The sequence below is a fragment of the Topomyia yanbarensis genome, chromosome 3, assembly GCF_030247195.1.
Source record: "Topomyia yanbarensis strain Yona2022 chromosome 3, ASM3024719v1, whole genome shotgun sequence".
Taxonomy (NCBI): domain Eukaryota; kingdom Metazoa; phylum Arthropoda; class Insecta; order Diptera; family Culicidae; genus Topomyia; species Topomyia yanbarensis.
This window is the reverse complement of record NC_080672.1, coordinates 172,639,106-172,663,586: the sequence shown is the minus strand read 5'-3', so window position 1 is coordinate 172,663,586 and position 24,481 is coordinate 172,639,106. Positions and strand designations below refer to the sequence as shown.

Genomic DNA, 24,481 nt, shown 5'->3' with positions numbered 1-24,481 from the left:
CGAGGCAAAACATCTGTCGAATGAACCAACAACACGAGATCTACAGTACAACATCACACGCGCAGCGCGGTGTGTTCCCGATCCGTATCTGAGCCGTACTACGAAATCGTCTGGAGGAACCCCTGCCGGCTCGAGGAAAACCGCCCGGCGTCCCAATACTTGATACATCCGTTCGAATCTGTAATCCTGGCCGTTGATTCCTGATGCCGGAAACTGAAGTTTATATCCCCCCCCCCCGTTCAGTCTTGTCCACCCTCTCTCCCATGTCTCTGATACACAGATGTATGTCTTCACCCCCTTCTCCCCTTGAATATCTTCCCATCACTTATGTGCCCCCCTATCTTCTAGTGTTAGTTGATCAATCCATTCGAATCTGTAATCCTGGCCGTTAATTCCTGATGCCGGAAACTGAAAGTTTATATCTCACCCCCCCCCCCCTCCTTCAGCCTTGTCCACCCACCCTCCCATGTCTCTGATACACAGATGTATGACTTCACCCCCTTCTCCCCTTGAATATCTTCCCAAAATTTATGTGCCCCCCTATCTTCTAGTTTTAGTTGAACAATATTTAATCTCGTTAAGAAATGCGCAACAGTACCACTACTTTAAAATAGTCCTAATTAATTCCCCTTAATCTTGAACCACTCTTTCTAGTTATCTCTAGTTAATAAGCTTGTAAAATGTTCCGCTTAGTTAATAATTATTTTTTCTACAATCTCCCTTCTAAAAATCATAAAGTGAATTACTATACAAAGAACACACAAATGACTCTTTTATATGTATAAGTTAGCTGTAGTTTTTTTTTTAGTTTTATTATATAAAACAAAATAATATTGAAATGTGTATCCCCCTAGTTTTAAGAAATTCAAAATGTAAAACAATGAAAAAATGGCACCTTTAAGCTAACGCATACGTGCCTTATCAAATAAACAAATTGAAAAAAAAGGCCTATGTGAACCATGTACTATCCAACTTCTACCTTACGGCCTTATACAATGCTTAATTGAAGGGTTAAATATATCAATTCTGGAAAAAAAAATTCACTTTGTGGTAATCTTACACATTACACATCTGTCTTTGAAAGGAACTTATACAGCGCAAATTCGTTAGTTGGGTGTTCGCTAGTTGGGCTGTTCGTTAGTTGGGTGTTCGCTAGTTGGAGCATGCCCCAACTAAAAGACACTCTTATGTCAAAACTGAAAGTCAAAAACTGATTGACGTTTGAATGTCATTGATTTCAAGGGGTTCATTGGTTGATTTCTGTGGCGATCCAGAAAAAAATCATACTTTGAAATTCAATGAAATTTTATTTTTTGAATTCATATTTCGGAATGATTTTAGTGAAATAAATGTGTTAAATATTTCGCTTCATCCATTCAACATCAATTAGTTTGATGGTCATCTCTGATGTATTCAATCACATTATCCAATCTTTTTAGCTAGTAACAACGTAGTATGTTTGTGCTTTATCGGCTTTTTCCCGACGGTGTATCCATTTCCTGAATTTATCAAAAAATAATTGATGGCAAAAAGAACACTAATGACATACTTTGTCACAAAAAAAAACAACTTTAAACTGGAAGGAAACAGCCAACTTTTGTGAATTGTAAAATATTTCTGTTTATTTTTTATGAAAGAAAACAAAAAATCAGCGTTTCCCTTGGGTATTTTTTGTCAGCTGTCAGTTGCCCCAAATAACGGATACGATTCGCTAGTTGGGGCGCAGTCGTGACCCAACTAACGAATTTGCGCTGTATATTAATTTTTGAGAAATAGTTCCTTCATTATTGATTAAATTCACAATATGTTTTCGAAATCAACTTCCTTGAAGCACGTAGATGTCTTTTCATATGCCGATAACCAATATCGGTTTTATTTTGCCCCTACAACACAAGTTGAGCAATAGGGGAAAATGGGGTAAAACGCACCCCCGGGGCAAAATGCACATCTTGCTTATATCGATAACTGCTGAAAATTTCTAGAAAAGGGTAACACCAGTAGGAAGTCCGTCATAATAAACATACACTGTCAAAGTTTGATAACCGTACATCAATAGCAGCTCGAGAAATAAACAAAAAACAATAACGTACTCTTCTAATGTAATTATTGTAGCTCGTGCAACAAGAATTTTCAGCTTTTATAAATGCTGTTTTACTATTATATCAGTGCATTCCAGTTCTATTTATACCGTAGCTCATTATTCTGTTGCACTATATATGAAAATCTACCACATAATTCACTTTTTGCTAAATTTATATCTCTGCTCCGTCGGGGGCAAAATGCCCTCTTCTTTGATTTTGCTGGTTTTTTAATGGAAAACAGAAAAATCATTCTGAAAACCTACTAATTGCATACCCTTAGGCTATTTAATGGCACACTTTTGTTAAATCCCGTCAGAAAACAACACTACTTGCTTGTTCGCTGAGCATTCTGCCCCGTTGTTATAGTGCATTCTGCCCCGTTGTTGTGGTGCATGTTGCCCCCGCTCAGGTGCGTTTTGCCCCGCTTATTTTTCAAAAGGTAATTTTTAATGATTTTGAAGAATTGAATTATTTTCATATTTTTGAATATTTTGCAAAGCGTTATGATTGTGATTACAGAGGAAAATGTTGGCAAAACGATATAATTAATTAAATTCTCCCAATAGATGTTCTATAGTTGAGTTATGATCATCTTTCCTTAGGGGGTGCGTTTTACCCCATCTTCCCCTGCTCTTTATGCAACGTTCTCAGTTTTAGTTGTTGAAAATTGGTGTGGAATAAGCAAACAAAATGTTTACTATTTCTGCCATTCGTGAACGCATTTAGGCGGTCGATGGCTTGTTAGAAAGGTATTTTTATAAGCTACGTATGAACGCGACTTTATTGCGTCTTGCAAAAGTTATTTGCTTAAAAATGTTGTGTTCTGACAAAATCATCCATGTCTCAGAAAGCAAACAGCATATACAAAAACATAAATATTTGTGTCAAATTGTCACGTTAGGCCTTTTATTTGAAACTAGTTTAGTAATTACATGACATTAGTGCACATATAAACATACAGACATACAGACATTGTCCCAATTTGTCGAGGTGAGCCGATTGGTATATGGGGTATGAGATTCGGCCCTCCGAATCTCGGAAAAAGTTTGAGCGAATCCTATACATTTCCTTTGTTAGAAATGTACAATGCACAATTGCACTAGCATACTCATTTTACTCTATGTACTCAATATACAAATTAATAAAAAAAAATCTCATAAAATTACATGCTAAGATAACATCGCAGTATGGCGTTCTTTTTCCACGGTTCTCTACGGTTCTTTTTCTAGTCATCTGTTTAAGTATTATCGTCATTAATTATAAACAGTGATTATCAATTTAGCTATAAATTGAGTGATAAAGCACCGATGGAACACAGTTCATCAAAAGGACACATCGCAGTACGTAGTGCAATGGAACGCTGGGAAAATCGTGTGGCTGTGGTAACTGGAGCAAGTGCTGGAATAGGTTGGGCTATTAGCAAAGCCCTGTTGCAGTCGGGCATGATTGTTGTTGGATTGGCTAGACGAGTAGAGAAAATCGAAGAACTAAAGTCGACTCTACCTGCGCACATACGAAATCAACTACACGCGTACAGGTGTGATGTGAATAACGAAAAGGATATTGTCGCGGCGTTCAAAATGATTGACACTAAATTCGGCGGTGCAGATGTACTTGTGAACAATGCTGGTGTTTTAAAAGACACCCTACTGATCAAACCCGGTAACACCCAGCTAATCCGTGATGTTATAGAAACAAATATCTTGGGACTAATTATATGCGCGAGAGAGGCTTATCAATCAATGAAAAGGAGAAATGTGGATGGCCACATTGTGAATATGAATAGTGTGGTGGGTCATGGTGTTCCGGTAGGCGTTGATACGTTGACAACCTATAATGTATACCCAGCCACCAAACATGCCGTCACGGCGCTTACAGAGACATTGCGCATAGAATTGCTTACTGAAAACAGCAAAGTCAAAGTTACGGTAAGAGTATTCTTAGGTCTTATTTATAGGAAAAATATTCGAGATTAATGGTCTTTCACAGAGTATAAGTCCTGGAGCGGTCCGAACAGATATTTTCAATGATCCAGAGCTGTTACAAAAGTCAATACCGTTCCTGGAGCCAGAAGACATTGCAAGCAGCGTCGTGCATGTAATTTCCACTCCAAAGCATGTCGAGGTTAGTGTATCATTAGTAATGATTGATTTTCTTTGTATATTTACTAATCAATCATTTTGTTATTGTTCGCAGATTAAAGAGCTTACTATCAAACCACTCGGAGAGCGTTTTTAATACATTGTGCATGAAATATTAGCATAACTGAGAAAAAATTGAAAATAAGTGCAAATATGAATGTAATCCAATATTGGTTTTGATTATAGAAGTGCCAAATATAACAAAACATTTTAAAAATTTTATTGAACGCAACCAACCGTGTAATCCTAGTGTTCATGAAATTACAGCAATACCTGGTTTTTAAATCTTGCAATACACATCCAACATTGCATCTTCTCTGTTTGTGCTCAGAACTAAACAAAAAAATGTGGAAAATTTTATATTTTTAGACAATCTCCTTAAAACATATTTCTAAACTCGTTTTATCTCACCGGAAGGTCGCGTCAATGGCTCCCCAAATGAGCAGCCCTAACTAGTTTCAGAAGGTGCTGGAATGTTTATAGAAATATAAATCTGTAAATGTTTTTTTCCAGAGTTGTCCAACTGGAGCTGTAGAGCTAGGTTCTCGAAAGGGCTTCCTGTCAGAATCACTATTGGCGTGCGCAAGGGGGGGGCTATAGCCCCCCCCCCCATAATGCTCTGGAATTAAAAAAAATAGTATTATTATAATGTTGAAAAGACATGTCAAATTTACTGCATATCTCATTTTGTTTAAGCAAGCCATGTTAGCTGGCGCAAGTTCGTTGAAATCAGGAATCTCTATCGATAACAAGATAGGTTGCTGAGAGGAAGCGCTAACTGCAGCAAAGATTCGGTTACCGGCTTAAAAATACAAGAGTGTTGGTGATCAATTTCATTTTTTGCATTGAATAAAAATTATAAACTTTTTATTGCAAATGATTATTGCAGTCGGTAAAGGCATATATGGCGATTCCAGGAGGTATTACATGGAAAGCGAGAACAAGAGAAACTTTCAACTTTCTTCTAAAACATAACAGTTATATAATCTTAGAAGAACTGTATAGATATTATTTATTTGGATAACAACTTATTCTACTTCTATCTTCTTTTCATTTTAACGACTTTAAACTAGCTCGAAATTACTAAGTAGGAAAAGTTTAAAAAAAGTTGTGAAAGGATTTGGAATATATATATAGGAAAGCTGTCGGTTCTCATGGTAAAGAGGGACGACTCTGCTGTTGCCGTGAAACATGGTAGATTTAAGCAATTCGTAGTAACTCTGCCTAAGCACGACTCCTACCAGCAGAAGATAAAAAATTAATCCGGAAGCTTCTAAGCCTGTTCCTACCCAAGTAACAATTCAAGTTTTATAGCACGCTACAAGTACAATCTTAGTTTAATAGTGAATACCAAAAAATATATGTTTAAATATCTTATTTCATGGAAAGCATGAGATATATAATTCTCCCTTTAGGTTTTGGGGAACGATCAACAAGAGATTGCCTGATCACAACGTAGCAGCAAGTTCATAAGGTGATCAGTTCAGCAGTCACATGACTATCGGATAACACGCGAGGAAACAGGTTCGATGTGGACTGTGGAGTGCCAACGAGCAACAGATGAGAGAAATCATACTAGGAGCTTATTGCTCGCACTGGTTATATGTTAGAACTGTGTAGTGAGCTGAAAGCCGCTGTAAAGGACGATAACGACAGGGGCGCATAAAGCTTGATAATTATGGACTAACATGTTAGAGACAGTTTAAAATGATACTCAGTTTTGGGCATGTAGACTCGTTAAAGTGATCAGTAGACAACATATAAGGCGTCGTCGACTTTTGGGGAAAGCGTTGCTGTCACTGGAGGTATGCAATCGAGGAAAATATGTGTGTGGAGTGTGACTGGAAAGTGGCTCCCAGGAAATGTCTAATGCACTCAATCATGGTTCGCATCAAATACCCAGTCGCTACAAAAAGGACAGGTTTACGAAAAAAATTGATTTCTTTCTTAACTATGTTTTTTAAATGCATTTTGGACCACTCAAAAAACCTCGAAAAGTGTTATTAAATGTTTTCCTACAGAAAGAAAATTTTCTATTTTCTACTTGATTCTCGGAGTTGCTCAGAAGTTGTTCAGTTGTTTTTGTTTGTCATCATTTTTCTTCTAAATCCATTAAAGATTCACCCAATACTTTAAATAGAGATTTTTTTTAAATTAAAGCAGTAATTTTAGGTGAAAATCTAGGTCATAATTAACATACTGAAAAAATTGATATTTTAAATTGAAGTTAACAAAGTTTTAAAGTAAAATAAAAATTATTTTTTAAACTTAAAAAACCTATAGTGAAAAAATCAGTGGGCCATAATCCACTACTAAATACAAAGAGAAACAATATATTTCGTAAATATTTTGATCTGATTACTCAAATCCAATTTTTGTTTTTTTTTTTTGTTTTTTTGTATCTCATAATGAATTTTTTATGCATTTTCCACCTTTCGAGCTCAGTTCATAATACTTTTTTTATTGATTTTATTTATGTTTTGCTTTTTGTTCAGTTGTAAAACTTTTCATTGAAACATTCTGGGGTTTTGGACGCTCAGGAAAAATTTAATTGGTATTAAACCAAGGTAGCTTTATAGGCCTATTAAAATTGAAATAGCTCGTATGTTGAGATCCACTCTGATTTTTTAACAAAACTTTCCCAAAATAATTCCAAAAATTTAGAAAAAATCCAAATTAGAAACATTTGAAACTCTACGAATGTAGAATCATTATGAGTCTTCTTTTCCGGTATAGTGCTCTTTGTGACCGGTTCTGTAAATTTTTGATTGCAATTTGCTTGCAATGAAATGCAAAAATTTGGAAAAAAGCTAATGTTTTCATAAATTGTCAAGCGATGGAAAAATAGAGAATTATTTTGCATAAAAGAAATGAAAACCCGAGTATGATGATCACAATGGCTAAACTTATATATGTGCAGTACAAACAGATTTCATGTAATGTTTGTCTGCTGTCCTGAAGGTGCCATTGTATTCTCGAAGCAATGTCATCGTTTTCGTATAGGGCTATCAAGCAATCGAGCTGGACCGTAAAGCATTATGGCCAAAAACGCGGGTCTGAAAGATGTATGGTCAGGATCTGAACAAATTCAATAAATGCATCTGAAAGGGTATCGAAAATTTGATTTTAAACAGCTTCCGGGACAGAAGCTCTATGTTGCCAAAGATCACAAATTTTCAAGAAGTATAAAATTGTTGTTGCAGACAAGTTGGCCGGAAAAAGTGCATGATCTGGCAGCAAATTTGCAGTTATTGCCGTAAGACAACCTACAATATGAACCGAGTTATACATCTACGATAGTCTTAAAAACATCTAGTAATAAATAAATAAATAAAGAATGCGCAATAGCAGTTCCGGAATAATGACGTCAACGTCCTTGAGAATAGGATGAACTCCCCGGAATTCCAACCAATCCAAATCTATACACTCTATAAATATACAAAATTGAAACATGGCTAAGGATGCTAATTCAATGACCAGATACTGGAAAAAAGCAAAAGGTGTTGACCAGCAGTTTGTGCAGAAATTAAATCCAGGTATCAAGCCCAAAGCTCAAATTTTCATTCGAGACGAATAAAAACCGCAAAAACCCACAATGCACAGTGGTTCCATTCCTTAAGAGAGGGTGTCATAAATATGTGCAATGCAAATATCGCTACTAAACTATATTTCTTTAGTAAATTTTGGGTCGTTGAATCCAAATTTCACATTAAAAAATTGATTGTATCCACCTAACAGTGTGATATGGCCTTTTTCTTTTTATACTAATCATTCATATTTAATTAACATTATTTTTTGCTCTAACATTTTTTAGAGTATCAAATAGTACATTTTTTATGTGCTTGAAAAAAACATGATTTTTTTGAAAATTTTTGAAACTGCAACTTTTGTGTTTGAACGTCAATATTTTGATATCGTTTCCAGTGAACATGATATCTCGTGAACCAAACCACAGACCACATTTTTGGAATGCTGTTCGTGATTATAATAACAAACTCACGACAAAATTTAAAATTAATTGTGAATGTTTCCCTAAAATTTTTTAAGAATGCAAAAAAAATAAAGCTTTTCGGATAAATAAAATATATTCTCATTACGGTACCAATAATTTAAAAATAGAGCAACAGTTCATGACTTCAAATTTATTTGTGAATTGGAACTACGGATATGGCATGAATCGCAACGGACTTCCTCAAAAAATAGAATGAGCCGTACATCGAATATTCCATTCTGACATGTGTTTCAAAAAGTAGCGTCCAATAAATTAATATAACTCAAATTGTAATGATCCGATCGAAAAGAAATTTTGTGAAAATAATAATTAAGTTATATAATTTCAAGATCTGAAGTATTAATAAATAATATAGTTTTAAAACGTGAAATGAATTTTTTCGTCTTGTGCTAACTCGTCAAACATATATAACATCTTAGATTCTCCAGGCATTCTGGGCGCAGACATGCGTAGCTTAAGCCTAGTTAAAAAGGAACTGAATAGTCTGAAGATCATTTCAAAGAAAAATTCGCGAGGGATATCGAAGGAATAAGTTAGTTAAAGCCAAATTAAATTTTTTTAGTTAAATACATATACAAACATACTCATCTTTCTGTACTCCATATCCACCTAAACCCGATAATTATCTTTCAATACACAGCTATTTGTAACGTTGTCTGATAAATATGCTAATATTAATAACTACAGTCCGACAAAAAAAATTCTGACGAGCAATCAATTATCAATATTATTTAACTTATCGGTATATAGCGAACCACCCTAAGAATCTATATACTAAAAAATCAGTTCATTATTGTCAAAATCTAGTTTGAAACGATAAAACATATATCCATAACCATATAATCACGAGATAAAACACGCTCTTGCCGATATATTTTTTTATATTATTGGACTATGGGGGGACCACTGCAATGTATCTTTAAACTACAATAAATACGCATCATTTTCTTCTAATAACGTTTTATGCTAAAGCATACTTCCAATTGAAAGCATCAAATTGGCTTTGCTTATTGCAGGATACATAAGGCAAATGTTAAAAAACTCATACGAAATCACAACTTGAAACATTCTTTAAAAAAATCCATTCAATAGTTTACGAGTTGTGGGACTGAAAAATGGTAAATTTTACTAACTTCAAAAAAATCGTGTTGCAAAAAACGTGAGAATTGTTTTGCGTCAAAGACCACGAGAAATTTTTTTTCGAGGAAGTTGAAAATGTTTAATGTTAATTTATAAGCCTACTTAAAATGGGATGATAATTAGATAGAGAAATACTTTGATTACCTTTTTTTGAGAAACCAGTTTCTACATTTAAGAAATAAATGAAACAACTTCAATTTTTAATAACAAAATAATATAATTGTTTTACAATCGAACCTTTACCAGAAATCTACCTGATAATAAAGGTTTAACATAACTGAATGTTTTAAGCCGTTAGCCCTTTCTAATGGAGGCCTATGAGAATCACACACTATAATTACAGACGAGACAGGCAATGGCGCCCACTAAAACACTGCTTTAGGCCAACTGCAGCGGGCCGTGATTCTGAATGTGATATTCATTGTACGGTTCAGGTATGTGCGGGTGAAGGGACTTCGCGAAGGACTCGAGCATTTGTACGTTCACGTGTTTGATGGCGTGTGCGTTTGTATGCCGCGTGTGCTAACGTGCATGTAACTTCACCTGTACTCTATATTAAAATCGTGTGCCTTTAACATATTCGCTTGTGTTCTAGAATGATCGCGCACGGACCGAAGAAGAAAGTGGGTTCTTCCATATCACTAGAGTTCCCAGTCATGTTGCCTTGGAACGTGTTGTTTAGTGGATATGATCTTTATTTTTTGATTGGTACAACTGAATGTATGGACCTAAGTTGCTAGAATAGAGGCTAAAGATTTCCGGACGTGACCGATTCATGATCGCGCGCGTTTGCGGGTTGGCGTTTGTAACTACGTTCGCGGGTCTAGGTGTGCGTAGATGATCGCGAAGGGCTTCAGCCTCGTATGTTGGCGTGTTTGTCGCGTGCATGTGTCTTTGCGTGTATAAATTCGATTTTGTAACCAAGTGGCCACGCGCCATTCTGATATATAGTTTTCGGTGTACGGATCACATTCTGATAGGGAGTGAGTTACTCCATATCACTAGAGTTCCCGGTCATGTCGCCATGGAACGTGTTGTGTAATGGATATGGAAGTTATTTTTTTCTTAATTTTTCAATTTTTTTTTGTTTTTTGTTTTTATTTATTGACATGGACCTCGACTGTTGGTACCGAGGATAGAGACTTCCGGACGTGCCCGATTCATGATCGCGCGAGCGCGGGACTTTGTAGGTTGACGCTTGCGATCGCGTTTGTAAGTTTATGAGTGCTGAGAAGTCCACCTTATCACCAGGGTGTTATCATGTTTGCGAGATCGTGGGCGCAGGTTGCTTGGATAATCGCGGGAACGTTTGTATGCTGACATCATTTTGTTACGTTTTTCCATGTGTTCTTGAATGGCCGCGCGAACCGTGATGCTAATATTAAATTTTCCGTGGACGGTTCAGATTCTAGCGGAGAATGGCTCCCTCATATCGCTAGTTCCCGCTTGAGATCGCGTTTGAGAATTTTTGAGTGTTTAGAGGTTCACTATCACCGGGTGCAATCATATTTGCAAGATCGCGGGCGTAGGTGTGTGTGGGTGGTCGCGAAGAGCTCAAGCGTTTGTATGTTAACGTGTTTTTCGTGGTACCATTCACATATTTGCGTGTGGTCCTGAACAATCGCGCGAGCCGTGAATCTGATACTAAATTTCAGTGTGCGGTTCAGATGCTAGAAGGCAGTGAATTCCCTCGTATCAGCTGTAGTTCCCGGTCATGTCGCCATGGAACGACGGCGCCGACGAAAAAAAAACTTTGCTGTTAGCTTCTCGTCTAATTTCAACGCCCGTCCTCCTCAAACCTCGTGGTTTTTTCCGCTTCCTCAAACGGGGAGAAACACCGCTATCGATCGTACTCGGTCAACTCTTTTCTCAGACTACCTATTTTTTCTGAACCCCGTTCTTCCGGGGATTCGTTTTCAATCAAATTGTTGCTTTCAAGCGGGCCGTCAGATGCGCCCCTGCACGCTAATCTCTTATTACTCCCATTGAACATTTAAATTGCACATTTAACTGTAACAGGAGAAGTGAGGGGTCCATTAGTAAGGATTTTTTCGCAATGCACACGCTTACATTACACTCACATTAAATCACGTTCGTTTATGCAAACAGAATTGTGGTACATCGATGTTTTCAAATGTGTGTAGTGCGAGATACATGCGTTGCACATCTAAGTTTTTTGAAATGGTTCAAAATTTCGAGTGGGTAATTACCCACTCGGTTATTTTCGAGTGTGTAATACTACCCATACTACCCACGCTTTCCGCCGGCCCTGCCAATTTCTACAACATGTGTCATCTATATTCTTATTCAAATTTCAGATTCAGCTGTCATCAACGCTTTAAAAGAGGTAATGCATTTGGAAATGTTTTATTAGACATGACAATTATAGATTCAGTTCAGTCCTGAACTTACATGTAGCCTGCCCAACCGATATACATCTGTGCCAGATTATCCAGACTAGTAGCTTCGCTTATCAAGTGATTAACTTGCCCTTCGACTGACAACGGCATTTGTGAAGTTTTACCATGTATTTTTACGAAGCCTTTTAATCGCTCTTCGATATGCCTAACATTGTTCATTGCTTGGGGATCTGTACGTTCTGTGGTGCCATCGTGTTTGGTGATCTTGTTCCATGATACTAGTGGGTCATAAACGAACGGTTTAAGTACCGACATCAGTGTTGGAGTCTGATGCTGCAGTACTCTCAAAGTAATTTCACAACATTTACGGAAGAGACCTTCTACACCAAGTGGTCCCATGGCTTTTACCATGTTATGAGTGAGACGAAAGGGAACAAGTTCCGGAACTTCAAACGTCTCTCCTCTATTAAATAAACAGTTAAAATCTACGTGCACGGTGTCGCCGTTGGTAGCATCGAAAAGAATGTTTTCACCGTGCCGATCTCCTAGCCCGAGAATATAGCCAACTGCAGAGATGACCGCTGTAGTACGGATGTAAGAACTGCGTGCCTGAAACCAGTTGTGTGGATTAGAAAATCGATCCCGGAACCATTCTCCGAATACCGATGGATGACGAGGTAGAAGTACATTCAAAAATGCATCTTTTTTTATTTGCAATGGATCTGATTTTTTGTAGTTATAATTTCGCAGTTCCTTCGAAGCCATTGCCACTCCACGTTGTTTGTAATATGTGCAAATTATGCTACGGAATGTGTTGAGATTCGCCACCCACTCGATTATGCCACATTCCTCATTTAGAGGTAGAACTGCGTAGGTTCGTATGTTAAGCCGTCGATGTTTAGCATCTGGATCCTTATAGAGATACTGCTTAACTACCGCGTTGAATTCCATCAATCGGAAATCTTTACGTAGATCATCTTTAGGTTTCATCATCATAATATACTCTCGGCCATCGTGACCTATAAGTGTGATCCTCCTGGGTTTCTGAAGTGATTGCAAAATTATCACCTTTAATGTGAGCGATACATATTTGTTTTAGTCAGTTATAGTAAATATTATAGTAATGAAACGTGATGCAAAAATATGAACGATATGATACAAATTTTGATTAGGGTTGCGTATGGTGGAATGCGCAATTTGTAGATTGGGGTTTTAGTACGCGATAACATAATATCTTTTTAATTAAATAATATCTTTTTAACTAAAAGTTTAAAGCTCTTTTTAATAAAAAGCCGTCTTTAATAAATAAAGGAAATACGTATTAGAATGTTTTGGAAAAGTGATAATTGTTTGATAATACCATTTACTTCCAAAGACGCACCCGCATGAGATATCGCTAATAACTGTTACTACGTTATTGACCAGAACTAATTGAGATTGATTATTTCGCACAATATGCTTGATAATAACAATGTTTCAATCAATCTGTATGGATCTCCGAATGCTGATCTATACCAATCAATACCGTTTAGTGAAATCTAAGTGATCAAATGCAAAATAAGGCAAAATAATAAAAACCAGTTCTATAGTTACCTCTTCCTGTATGCTATGAATGTATACTGGGTTCATCGGGTATGGTGAAAATGTTGTAGAACTTTTGTCCAAGACCAGTTGCATACACTTCTGAATCGGCATCATAATGTCTGATAAATTGGGATCACTAAAAAATTTTGGAAGCGATTTTACAAGCGAAGACACGGTGACCTTAGTTTCCTTGGTATTCACCAGATCTTTATTGGTCAGTTCGATGAATTTCTCCGCGAGAGCATTGAAATCGGTGATCATTTTTTGAACGGATGTTTTTGCCAGTTTCTTGTCATGGAAAATTTCATGGCATCGTTTCACTCGATTTGCATATGAAGACTTGTATACGCTAAGCATCATCCAAAGAGATTGTTGAGGATAATTCAGAATCAGCTTTACGATGATTGCTTTCAGTACCTGGTAAACTTCAACGGATGGATGAGCAACTCGACTAATCAATTGCGAAAAAGCAGTGAAGAAGAAATAGGGTGATAGAGTTTCACTAAATTTCAGCGCTAATTTGTTCATATTGTTGCAAATCTTCCTGTGAGAATCGTTATTCACTCCCTTAGAAGTACAATCCAACCAAATACTCAGCACTCTTGGCATGGATTGATAAATGTAGGTCGAACCAAACATCATAGATTTTCCATAGTATGTCATTATTTCGTGCAACAATTCCCATCCTCTCGCGCTGTCCTGGTCATCGGTGCTAAAGTTTACATATAACTTATCCAGATATTGAGCCAAATGTACCATACTTTTCTCCGATTCAGGATTTGCTACAACTGCCTCTTTGAAACATTTTTGATTGGCGTTAGCCGAAATATTGGAGGCTTCCGCGTTATAAATGGCAATCAGAAGTTTTCCCTGCGCGTAGATGACTCTATCCTCTTTTTGCAGTAATTTTACCTCTTTCACATTTGCTTTCTCCAAAACATCTGCCAACCCTCTTTCCAAAACCTTAAACGCATTAGACATTTCACGTTTCTCCCATAGCAGTTTTGCTTTTACGACAAACAGTTCCTTTGGTTTGTAACTTTCAGCATGCAGAATATAAAGTTGAGCTTGCTGGAACAATTTTGCTCTCGACGCCAGTTCCGTGCTCTTTATCCACAATTCGCCTATATGTCCGTCTATGGTTTCGTTGATTTCCCTAATAACGTCACCGTCACTAGCACTGGAACCGAATCCATTGATTAGAACTTTTGTTTCATTCAACAATATTCTTCGAAGGCTTATTATTGGTTCAACTGTCGCCGCATTGGGCTGCAGCAGTTCCAACCGAGCTTCAAAATTCGCAATTAGATTTTTTATATCGAAATGACATTGTTCAAGACAACCGGTTGAACGCACACTCTCAAGTATTTGTTCGCATTTTTCAAACTCTGTAATCATGTGCAGTTTAAGAACCTGTAAGAAGTTCGTTAGTTTTATTAATCTGGAAGTCGGACTTAATGAACAGTCTACGAATTACTTACCTGTTCATAACCTTTCTCGTAAGCACTAAGTTTCAGGTCAGCATTCCGCAAACTCTTCAAAACAGCCAATCTAGCCTGTTCAAGTTTCTGCACAAACAAGCTGTGTTGGTTCTTCCTATAACTAATCATTAAGGATCCACAAATCACGCCCCAGCTATCGCTTTCTTGAACCAATGGAGATTCCAATAGCTCTTCAAGTTCATCGAATCGTCCCAATCGGTACAGCGGTTCGGTTTTGATTTCTTGCAGCAACGAATGCACATTGTGGTCGTAATACTTGTTGAGTAAACTTTCCGACAAAAGTAAAGCGGTGTCCGGTTGATCCAAACAAAGGTAGCATTCGACCATGTTGTGAATATCAGATGGACTCATATCGCCCACCTGAAGCATACGTTCATAGCACGCCGCAGTTTGATGTAGCTGACCGGAAGCGTTGTGCAAAAGAATTTGCTCCGCCAACGTCGGTTCTGTAGTTTTCAAACACATCACTCCTTCTACCGAATCTGGGTCATTCAAGTGTGTGAAAATTCTTGCCAACATACCTAAGTTCTGCTGCAGTCGAACCGGGTCTTCCTCGATGAACGATTCTAGGTACATAAGAGATCGGGCGTATTCGTTACACTTGAAATTTATGTTGGCCAACATTTCGTGATCAAGTTGGAGGAGAAATTTGTCCACGTTGTGGAAATCTGTTTTGCTAGGATCAAGTTTATAAACTTTTAGCCATTGTCGTTTCCATCTCTCGAGAAAGTCTAGTAATGTGAACGCTAACTTTGCACATTCGAACGACATGTCGGTCGATGAATCATTCTGCTTAAGTTCTTTGGGCACAAACTGCATAGTTTGTAAACCTCGGATGTAATGATTCTGTTTCTCTGGACTGTCCACTTCCGGATTGTTGTTCATAATAGCATTAAATAGAAACTGCACCTCTTCAGCAATCCTTTTTTGGTTCTCTTCTGAGCTACCCTGCAGGGCGTGAAGTAGAATGTACGGTAGAAACATGGTCATCGTACTTATATCACAACGAATACTAGGTTGAAAGGATTTTAGAACCCCTTGCGTTTTACTTTTCTCCAACTTTTCTATCATTTGCGTTGCCCATATATAGGCCCATTCTTGGCAGGACTGAGCCTTTGCGCTACCGAATATCGGATGACATTCGAGAGTAGATATCCTTGACAATCCAGTGTAGCAGGAAGTGAGTAACGGTTCCATAATTGGTCGCAAACGTTCCGGAATAGCTTCCCATACCTCCAATTTTTGACCTGTGACAGGAGACACTCCTCGTTCTACCAAAATTTCCTGAATTGCCAAAGAAAAACTATCAACAAATTTGGTATCTTTTTGGAATTGGTAGGCACGGCATAGTTCAGCAAGTGCCATTGTAGCAAACGCGTCCGAATGGATACTTAGAGCGAAACTATCCTGTGGTGCGTAGTTAGGCGGCAAATAACTTGGCGCTAGTGCTCCAAGCTCTCCAATTCATTCCGATGCTCTCAATCGATAGTTGACATCTATATCACTGCAACTTTTGATGAGGTTATCCAACAAGTTTTCAACCATCGGATTAAATGTCAATTGTCCCACAATAGCATCATTTAGCTTATTACGATTCGTAGCAAAAAGTTGCCTCATGTATTTCAACCCATAAACTCTTACGGAGAGATTTTCGTGATTCACATGCTTGACAAGTTCGGTAAATCTATGCAGGAACTGATCTCGATCTCGATCGTTTTTCGTATGAGCTGCGACGACCTTTTTAATTTCTTCATCGACTTTGGTTTGATCAAGAAAGAATAAGTCTGATATATGTTGACTCAATAAACTGTTATTTTGTACAACCAGGTAATGAAATATGTAGTTGATGTCCTCCGGAAACTGCTCAATGAGCTGCTCCAGTGAAACGAATATTGTGCTGAGTAAAGGACCCAACTGCTGAACGTCTACAGTACAAATGAAGATCCGCCACACTTTGATACATATATCTTTTAAGTTCGGCTCTTCTATGGCCAGAGTAGTCTTCAACAGTGCGATGATTTTAAACCGGAAAGGTGTTATGTGGTGACCACCTAGTAAACGAATTATTTCCCCCAAACTGAGAACCGTCTCCCGTTTCAACGCTTTCTCATTCTCGAGGTTGATCAGTGATGCTTCAAAATATGTCAATACTCCCAAGAAACGATTGGAGATGTAGTCGGCCATTCGAGCGGTCGTGATATCGTGAGCGTCGTCCTTCGCGAGCAAACTACGAAATGCATGCAAAACGCACTCCGCGTTGATGTGATAAAATATGAGAATCTCGGAGACTGTTTTCTATAAAAAAAAAATAAAAAAATATATTTATATTACAATAGGTCGAACTTATAGAAACCTATAAATTTACCTTTATATCCGATTGAAGTAGGTGAACCAACGAGTTTCCAGTGTTGGTCATAATATAATCGATGCACTGATTGGTAATGTTAGCCGTAATGTTCGTTGATGAATAGGTACGGATAGATGGTGAGAAATGATCCCGAAAGAAGTACAGTTTTATCCTTTCGAATAAGATCGGCTAGCTCTTGTAGCAGGTTTTCACATTTTGGGCGCTGAAATAGAAAAAAAAAAAATATTTTAAAAAACAACAAGCTCATGTATGAAAGATGGCTTAAATGTATTCATTCGAAAGGTAAGCCATCAACTAATAATAAACACATAAATTGTCCCATCTATTGAACACAAACTACTATTTGACTACAAAAAAATAATAAAAGTATTGTTTTGCCTTTCTCATATCAGTCCCCTTAAAATCACATTTGGCGCTGTGTGGGACACACTTTTAAGACCAACCACTAAAAATACTCGTTTTTCTCTTTTATGCTCTTTTCCCGCGGGACTGCGTGTATCACTTCGTGGAGAGGGGTCCTTTTGTCAAACTGCCGTCTTTTGCTCTCGAATTTTCCTCGCTTGATCCATTGAATTGCCTGTTCTTTGACATCTTTAGCTCCCGGTATCCCTCTTGTAATCCATCATTATTTGTATACATCAGGCCGTTTGGATACTCTGCATACTTGAGCCATTTTGTTCTACTCCTTCTCTGATTATAGTTCTTTTACGATGTAATTTCTCCCGATACCTATCCCCGTTTCAGCGACCTATTATGTTTCCATCTTTGCGCGATCTGGTGAATCTTCCCTACTCCTACTTCTTGCGATACCGTGCTTTCTATACCGGCCAAAACTCGCCATCGGTACCTTAACGTACACTGCTCCATCTAGTCAACGCTTGTGGACCTAGCCTACACGGGACAACCAGTAGGTGTCGAAGTAGATCCGGCGACTCCGAATAGTGGGGCTGGGCGTAGCGTAGTTGGTAAATCGATTGCCTTGTACGCAGCGCACCTGGGTTCGAGTCCCGACCCCGCACATAAGGTTAGAAATTTTGCATAAGAGATTTTTCTAACCCGAAGAGGCGAATGACCTTAAGGTTAAAACCTCTATAATCGAAATAAAAAAAATCCGGATAGTGTGACGCTTCGACTACATGCCGATAGCGTGTCTATACGACCTACTCGATTTAGTAGCCGGTGGTGGATCTGGTCTAATCACAAACTTCCCGATACGGTGCTAGGAGTGTGACACTAACGCATTGATTTCGCTGAAGCGTAGCATCACGGAATGGAACGCTGTATCTCTGTGTCGATGACGCGGGAGTTCATTTGGCATAACAGTAGGTGACACATACGGTCATTTGGCATAATGGTTATTTGGCATAATGGTCATTTGGCATAATGGTCATTTGGCATAATGGTCATTTGGCATAATTTAAAAAATACATTGAATTTTCTGTGATTAGTCGTTGACGCCAAATGTGGCTACGCCACATCGCTTCAAACCCGGTGCTGTCCGACATCGCTCCGCTCCGTCGGACTTGAACTAGTTGATAGCCCCTATGTTTGAGTAATCCGGGCAAACGAGTGAATCACAGGTTTGCTCGCGAGGGGCCGCCAACGCACCATCGGAACCCGGCGGATCCCGCTTCGGATCCTTGGTCCCAGTTATGCGATGATACCAAGGTTTAATTGGTATATAGGTTCAAATAACTGCTCATATTTGAAAGAAGATATATATATATATATATATATATATATATATATATATATATATATATATATATATATATATATATATATATGTATATATATATATATATATATATATATATATATATATATATATATATATATATATATATATATATATATATATATATATATATATATATATATATATATATATATATATATATATATATATATATATATATATATATATATATATATATATATATATATATATATATATATATATATATATATATATATATATATATATATATATATATATATATATATATATATATATATATATGTGTGTGTGTGTGTGTGTATTTGCCAGAAACAGAAGGGTTGATTCCTTCTTTCAATCATGAACTGTTCTTTAAATTTGTATACCAAATGGCCCTCGCAAGTAAACTGGTGATATAATCGTTTTCCCGTTTTACCTAGAGCACTCTAGTTAGAGTGTGGCCAAGAGGCCATGACGTATCCAAACGAACATGGAATTTGACGTATACACAATAGAAATACGTCAAATTTCCTGTTCGTTTGGATACGTCATGGCCTCTTGGCCACACTCTAACTAGAGTGCTCTAGTTTTACCCAGAATTAGGGGTTGACTCCTTCTTTCAAAAATGGGCAGCTCTTTTAATCTGTATGTTTAATAAGTTCGCTAGCCAAGTGTTGATTTACTCGTTTGTCCGGTTTACTTAAACATAAGGATTGATTCTTCTTTCAAATATGAGCAGTTATTTGAACCTATATACCAATTAACCCTTGGTATCATCGCATAACTGGGACCAAGGATCCGAAGCGGGATCCGCCACGTTCCGATGGTGCGTCAGCGGCCCCTCGCGAGCAAACATGTGATCCACTCGTTTGCCCGGATTATTCAAACATAGGGGCTATCAACTAGTTCAAGTCCGACGGAGCGGAGCGATGTCGGATAGCACCCGGCCTAAAGCGATGTGGCGCAGCCACATTAGGCGTCAACGACTAGTAACAGAAAATTCAATGTATTTTTTAAATTATGCCAAACGACCATTATGCCAAATGACCATTATGCCAAATGACCATTATGCCAAATGAACATTATGCCAAACGACCGTATGTGTCACCTACGGTTATGCCAAATGAACATTATGCCAAATGAACTTATGCCAAATGAACTTATGCCAAACGAACTTATGCCAAACGACGTGCTCCCCGATGACGCTACACCAGTCACAAGAGGCTTCTTACTGCTTCTTGAATTATCAGTATTCAGCATAATTTGTGCCATCGCGTTGATCACTTTTGCGCCTTCTTACAGACACAGTTGTGGTTATTGAAGCCATCATCGATCGTCTATCATTAAACCCAGCATTTCAATACACGTTTCGATGTTATTGCTATGGCTCCGACAGTGAGGTAGTGCCGGGGAGGAATCAGGTTCTGGGCAAGAGCACTGGTTTTGTGGGTCGGGTGACAGCGCAAACCCGTTCCCTGAGACGTTTTTTTGTACATTTTTTCCTGCTAAGGGCCTTTTTGCATGTTTTTGCACTCTAAAACACATACACATACGAGTAAGTAAAAAGCACACAAATCAGGATCACCAGAAAAAAAACATTTTTAGTAATGTATAATAATTTTATATATACATCATCTCAGCGTCAATGTGTTGCCTATGCGCGTCCATCTGAATGATTTCTCTGAGAGGACGGACCTTCTAAAATTTTAGGAAACTAATATGAAACAAGTTGAAGAGCACAACGTGACACATACACTAGCGCTATATAGTAACAGAATTCCAAACTAAAAAGTCCACCAGCCAGAACCCCTTGGCTTAAGGAACAATTTTACTGAACAGAGTCAATATGTAACTAATCAGGATTTTGAAACACAGCATCATGAATTCATCCTTTCCTAGGTGAAAGTGTTGCAATACTTATTCATTCGATTTCAAACTTTTGACGGGTAGTGTATATGTAGTTATATAGCTGCTAAATGACGTCTTAAAGCGAGTGCTTACCTTTACACACCACGGCAGAAGCATCGCCAAAATCATTTTATAGTACTTGGCGGCAAACTCGCCGGCTCCAGCAAATTGGAAAGTTTTGCTTACCTGAAACAAGAGAAAATATTGCAATAAAGCCTACCGTCAATCGCGTGACGATCAATGAAATCATTACGTGTGTCAATGATTTGGTCAACGACATCCCATAGCAGCAATAGTTGGTGGTAGTAATGGCAACAATAAGTTTGACGATATCGTGGCGATACCAATTGAGCATATCCGACGGAGAGACCTTGTGGTATTCACACATTTCCTCAACAATCAAAGTAGCCTCCCGGGTTACTTCCGACTCACGAAGCATCAAGTAGAAGAATATCATTCTAATGCAGTGAAGTAACCGCTCCTCATCGATACCGGGGCACACGGCAAACTTTAGAACCATATTCATTACAGCCGATTGATGATTGTAGTTGGATTTGTTGAGACTAAGACGAACCGCTTGCAGAAGTTTGTCCAGACAAATTTGAATAATTTGGTCCTTCGCTTGTTTGCTATATTTCGATTGCTGTAATAAAATATATGTGAAATGTCATCTCCACATGAACGTAACGTGCTTTACCTGAACAGTTTCCATCAATATGCCAAATGTGTTGCCGAATGTGATGCAAACCTCGTCGATGCCGCAAGTAATAAGTTCACTCCAAGCACGAACCAATCGTTCTTCGGTTACCACCTCGTTATGTTTCAGTAGCACCATGAGTAATTTAACCATGACTACCTGCGTATCGTGATCCTCCGATCGGTACAGCTGTTCAAGTCTATCTTCGGATAGTTCAAATTGATTGAAATTTCCATCGGAGAGCGATGAAATAGTTACTCCTTCGCTTGAAGAAAATTGTTCTCGAATTTGAGAAGGTGGCAGCTGTGTGCTGCTGAGCTCGCCTGCTTCCGCACTCGGTTTGCATATGAAGCAACGCATTTTCCATTTTAATGTTGTAGTTTCACCCTTGATTCGGTATAGCTGAAATCTGGCATATTTTAAACAAAAGTGAACGCTAAGATTATTGACCACCCCGGCTCTCAACTGTGGTATGGATAGAGCTGGGAAAAGTATCTCGTCGACTAGTTGTTTTGTTTGATATTTGGAAGAGAGTAGTAAGTTTTGATAGAAACTGTAAAGTGTTTGTTTTTGTTCTATATCCTCTGAAGTTGTGATGGTAGTGATTAGTGCCCATAAAGTTTTCGTTAGGAAATCAGACACAGGCTCAATAATGTTATCGCATCTGAGAGCGCAAAGCTGATCTAGAGTTCGTGTTTTTAATATCCTAAGATCGTCACTACTTAGAAAATTTGTCATAAATTTCTCCAATACTTTTCCGGAGATTAGTAAGTCGGTAGAATTAATGTCTTTTATAAAAGGTAGGAACAACCAGCAACAAATTTGCCTCTGGAAGCTTTCTTCTAATACGGAAAACTCTTTTAGCAGTATGACATCATGAGAAATGTCTAGTACATGTAGAATAACATCCGTATTAATGTCAGTTTCGTCGGTTTCATCAAACAATGCTTGTAGAAATGGAATCAAATTTTCGCCAAAAACAAGTAGTTGTTTTTCGTGCAACATTTTTTTCTGCTTCCATATCGAAAAGTTGTGTGATACATTGACGGCCAAGCGAACAATTTTCTGCCGAATAGCAATTTTTTTGGCAGCCTTAAGTTTGTTCTCCCGATCTTCTAGAATACCAATAGCATTCCTCCAGTTGTGGCTAACATTACAGAGTACAATATCGTTTTTTACATAAGCTTGGATTGTATCATTTGTTATCGGCAATTCGAGTAAATCCAAGATATCTGGAAATTCCTGGGACAACGAGAACACATCTTCGAAACCATCTGTAATGGAAACCGACCCAATCTGACTGAGTAAAGCTTTCAGAAATTCTTTAATTTGATCCAAAAGCGTTAGTTTAGCGTTCATTTCATCTTTCTTTATCAATCTCAGGCTTTTTATTATTCGAATAGAGCTAAAAACAAGCTTTTTTCGGTACTCTGTAAACGTATTGCTGAATGGCACACATTTCAACTTGGCATAAAAATCCATGAGAGCCGTTTTAAACTGTTCCAACGACTTGAAATGAATGATTTCACTGTTTACCCATCGGTCAAATCTGTCCAGAGATATTTCAACAATAGTTAGCACCTCAAATACTAATTTTTCGAGATTCCTGGACTGCATGGTTGCCATTTTGAGGTATTTTGCGAAGAACATAAGGCTAAATGTTTTCTCTTCTAAAGATCCACAATTCAACGTTTCTAGAACCAGCTCGGCGCATCGTTCTCGAAGTCGCTGATTTGCTCCATCGTCGACAAGACAAACAACCTGGCTGAGTATGAGCAAACAATTTTCTGTTAGCGCTCTCTTGCAGACCTTGTTTTTAACTTCAATAGGTACAATTGAGCAAGAACAGCTAAGCCGATTGAAGTAATGTTCAGACATATGAAATATTACCAGTTGTAGTTCTTTTTCTGAATTGAATGAATTTAGATGTTCCAGCATTTCCAAGTATTGTTGAGCTGTTTCGTAAAAGAACCATGGTTGTTTAACAAAACTCGCAGATATAATGGTCTGTTGAAGTTCCGCATTACTTTTTTGTATTCTAAAACAAATCAAAATAAAAAAAATTCGTTTGACAAATAAATGAATGTTTACCCGATATATTCTTCAATCGATGTAATTTGAACCAATTTATTAAGCAGCCAAAAGTTGCATGCTTTTATAAAGGATCGCTCTTCTTGCTCCGCAATAAAACTGGATGGAAACAAGCCAGGATCGTCATAGGTAAGATTGTGTTTGATCATATTCAGAATTTTTTCCAATGTGGAACAGCGATTTTTTACTCCATCGGTTAGCGTTTTAATCAAAGTTTCCCACATCATATTATCCGAGCAGTTTTTATCCTGTTCCGGTGTATATGAATCGGACTCTTCCATTTTTCACTAAATGCCTTAATTGGTATATAAACAATATCACAAATAAGCGAGTAATCTGATGTGTAGCTTGAAACTGGTTGTCTATCGAATGATTAACAAATTGTAAAATTACTATCAATAAAAAATTTTCCTACGTACATGTAACAAAATTATCACTACAATACTACTTCCTTGACCCGATATATGGCTTTGCTAACAAGTTACCGTGCAACAAATAATAATTACAATTACAATTCCATATCAACATTTGAATAGGGCTAATAAGATTTGTAAACAAACTTTTGTTCTGCTGATTTCTCCTAATTTGTTATCATTTCAACACAGAAAACATTTGAAATTGATTCTACCAAGGATAAAGATGTTGATTCATGTGTATTTTTCATGAAATTCAACTCGGTAGCGGAATAATGAGCGAAATAAGTTTGTTTACAAAAGTCTCATTAGCCCTTTTGAAGAATTACTATTGAATTATAATATGCACTTAAATCAACAATCACCGATTTTATGACGAACAAAACATCAATCAAAACAAAAATACAAAATTTGCGCGCGTCCAACTTTGGCAGTGTTGCGCGTTTTTCAAATTCAAAGAAACG

General features: G+C 37.6%; 2 protein-coding genes across 2 annotated transcripts; one reads left to right on the top strand and one right to left on the bottom strand.

The window, feature by feature from the left end:
• The first annotated feature begins 3,373 nt into the window (after positions 1-3,373).
• LOC131691828 (farnesol dehydrogenase-like) lies at positions 3,374-4,442 on the top strand. The gene is made up of 3 exons (XM_058978494.1): positions 3,374-4,009; positions 4,071-4,205; positions 4,278-4,442. Exons 1-3 carry the CDS (start codon positions 3,389-3,391, stop codon positions 4,317-4,319), a joined length of 798 nt encoding a protein of 265 aa, XP_058834477.1. The 5' UTR covers positions 3,374-3,388; the 3' UTR covers positions 4,320-4,442.
• Positions 4,443-11,725: 7,283 nt separating this feature from the next.
• Positions 11,726-24,235, bottom strand: LOC131693303 (serine/threonine-protein kinase ATR-like). Its single transcript, XM_058981019.1, is given in 10 exon segments — positions 11,726-12,802; positions 13,328-14,731; positions 14,800-17,115; positions 17,186-17,275; positions 17,277-17,390; positions 20,910-21,002; positions 21,070-21,459; positions 21,514-23,551; positions 23,605-23,899; positions 24,024-24,235. Coding segments are annotated over 9 exon segments (7,746 nt in total). The 5' UTR covers positions 23,886-23,899; positions 24,024-24,235; the 3' UTR covers positions 11,726-11,782.
• Between the last annotated feature and the right edge of the window lie 246 nt (positions 24,236-24,481).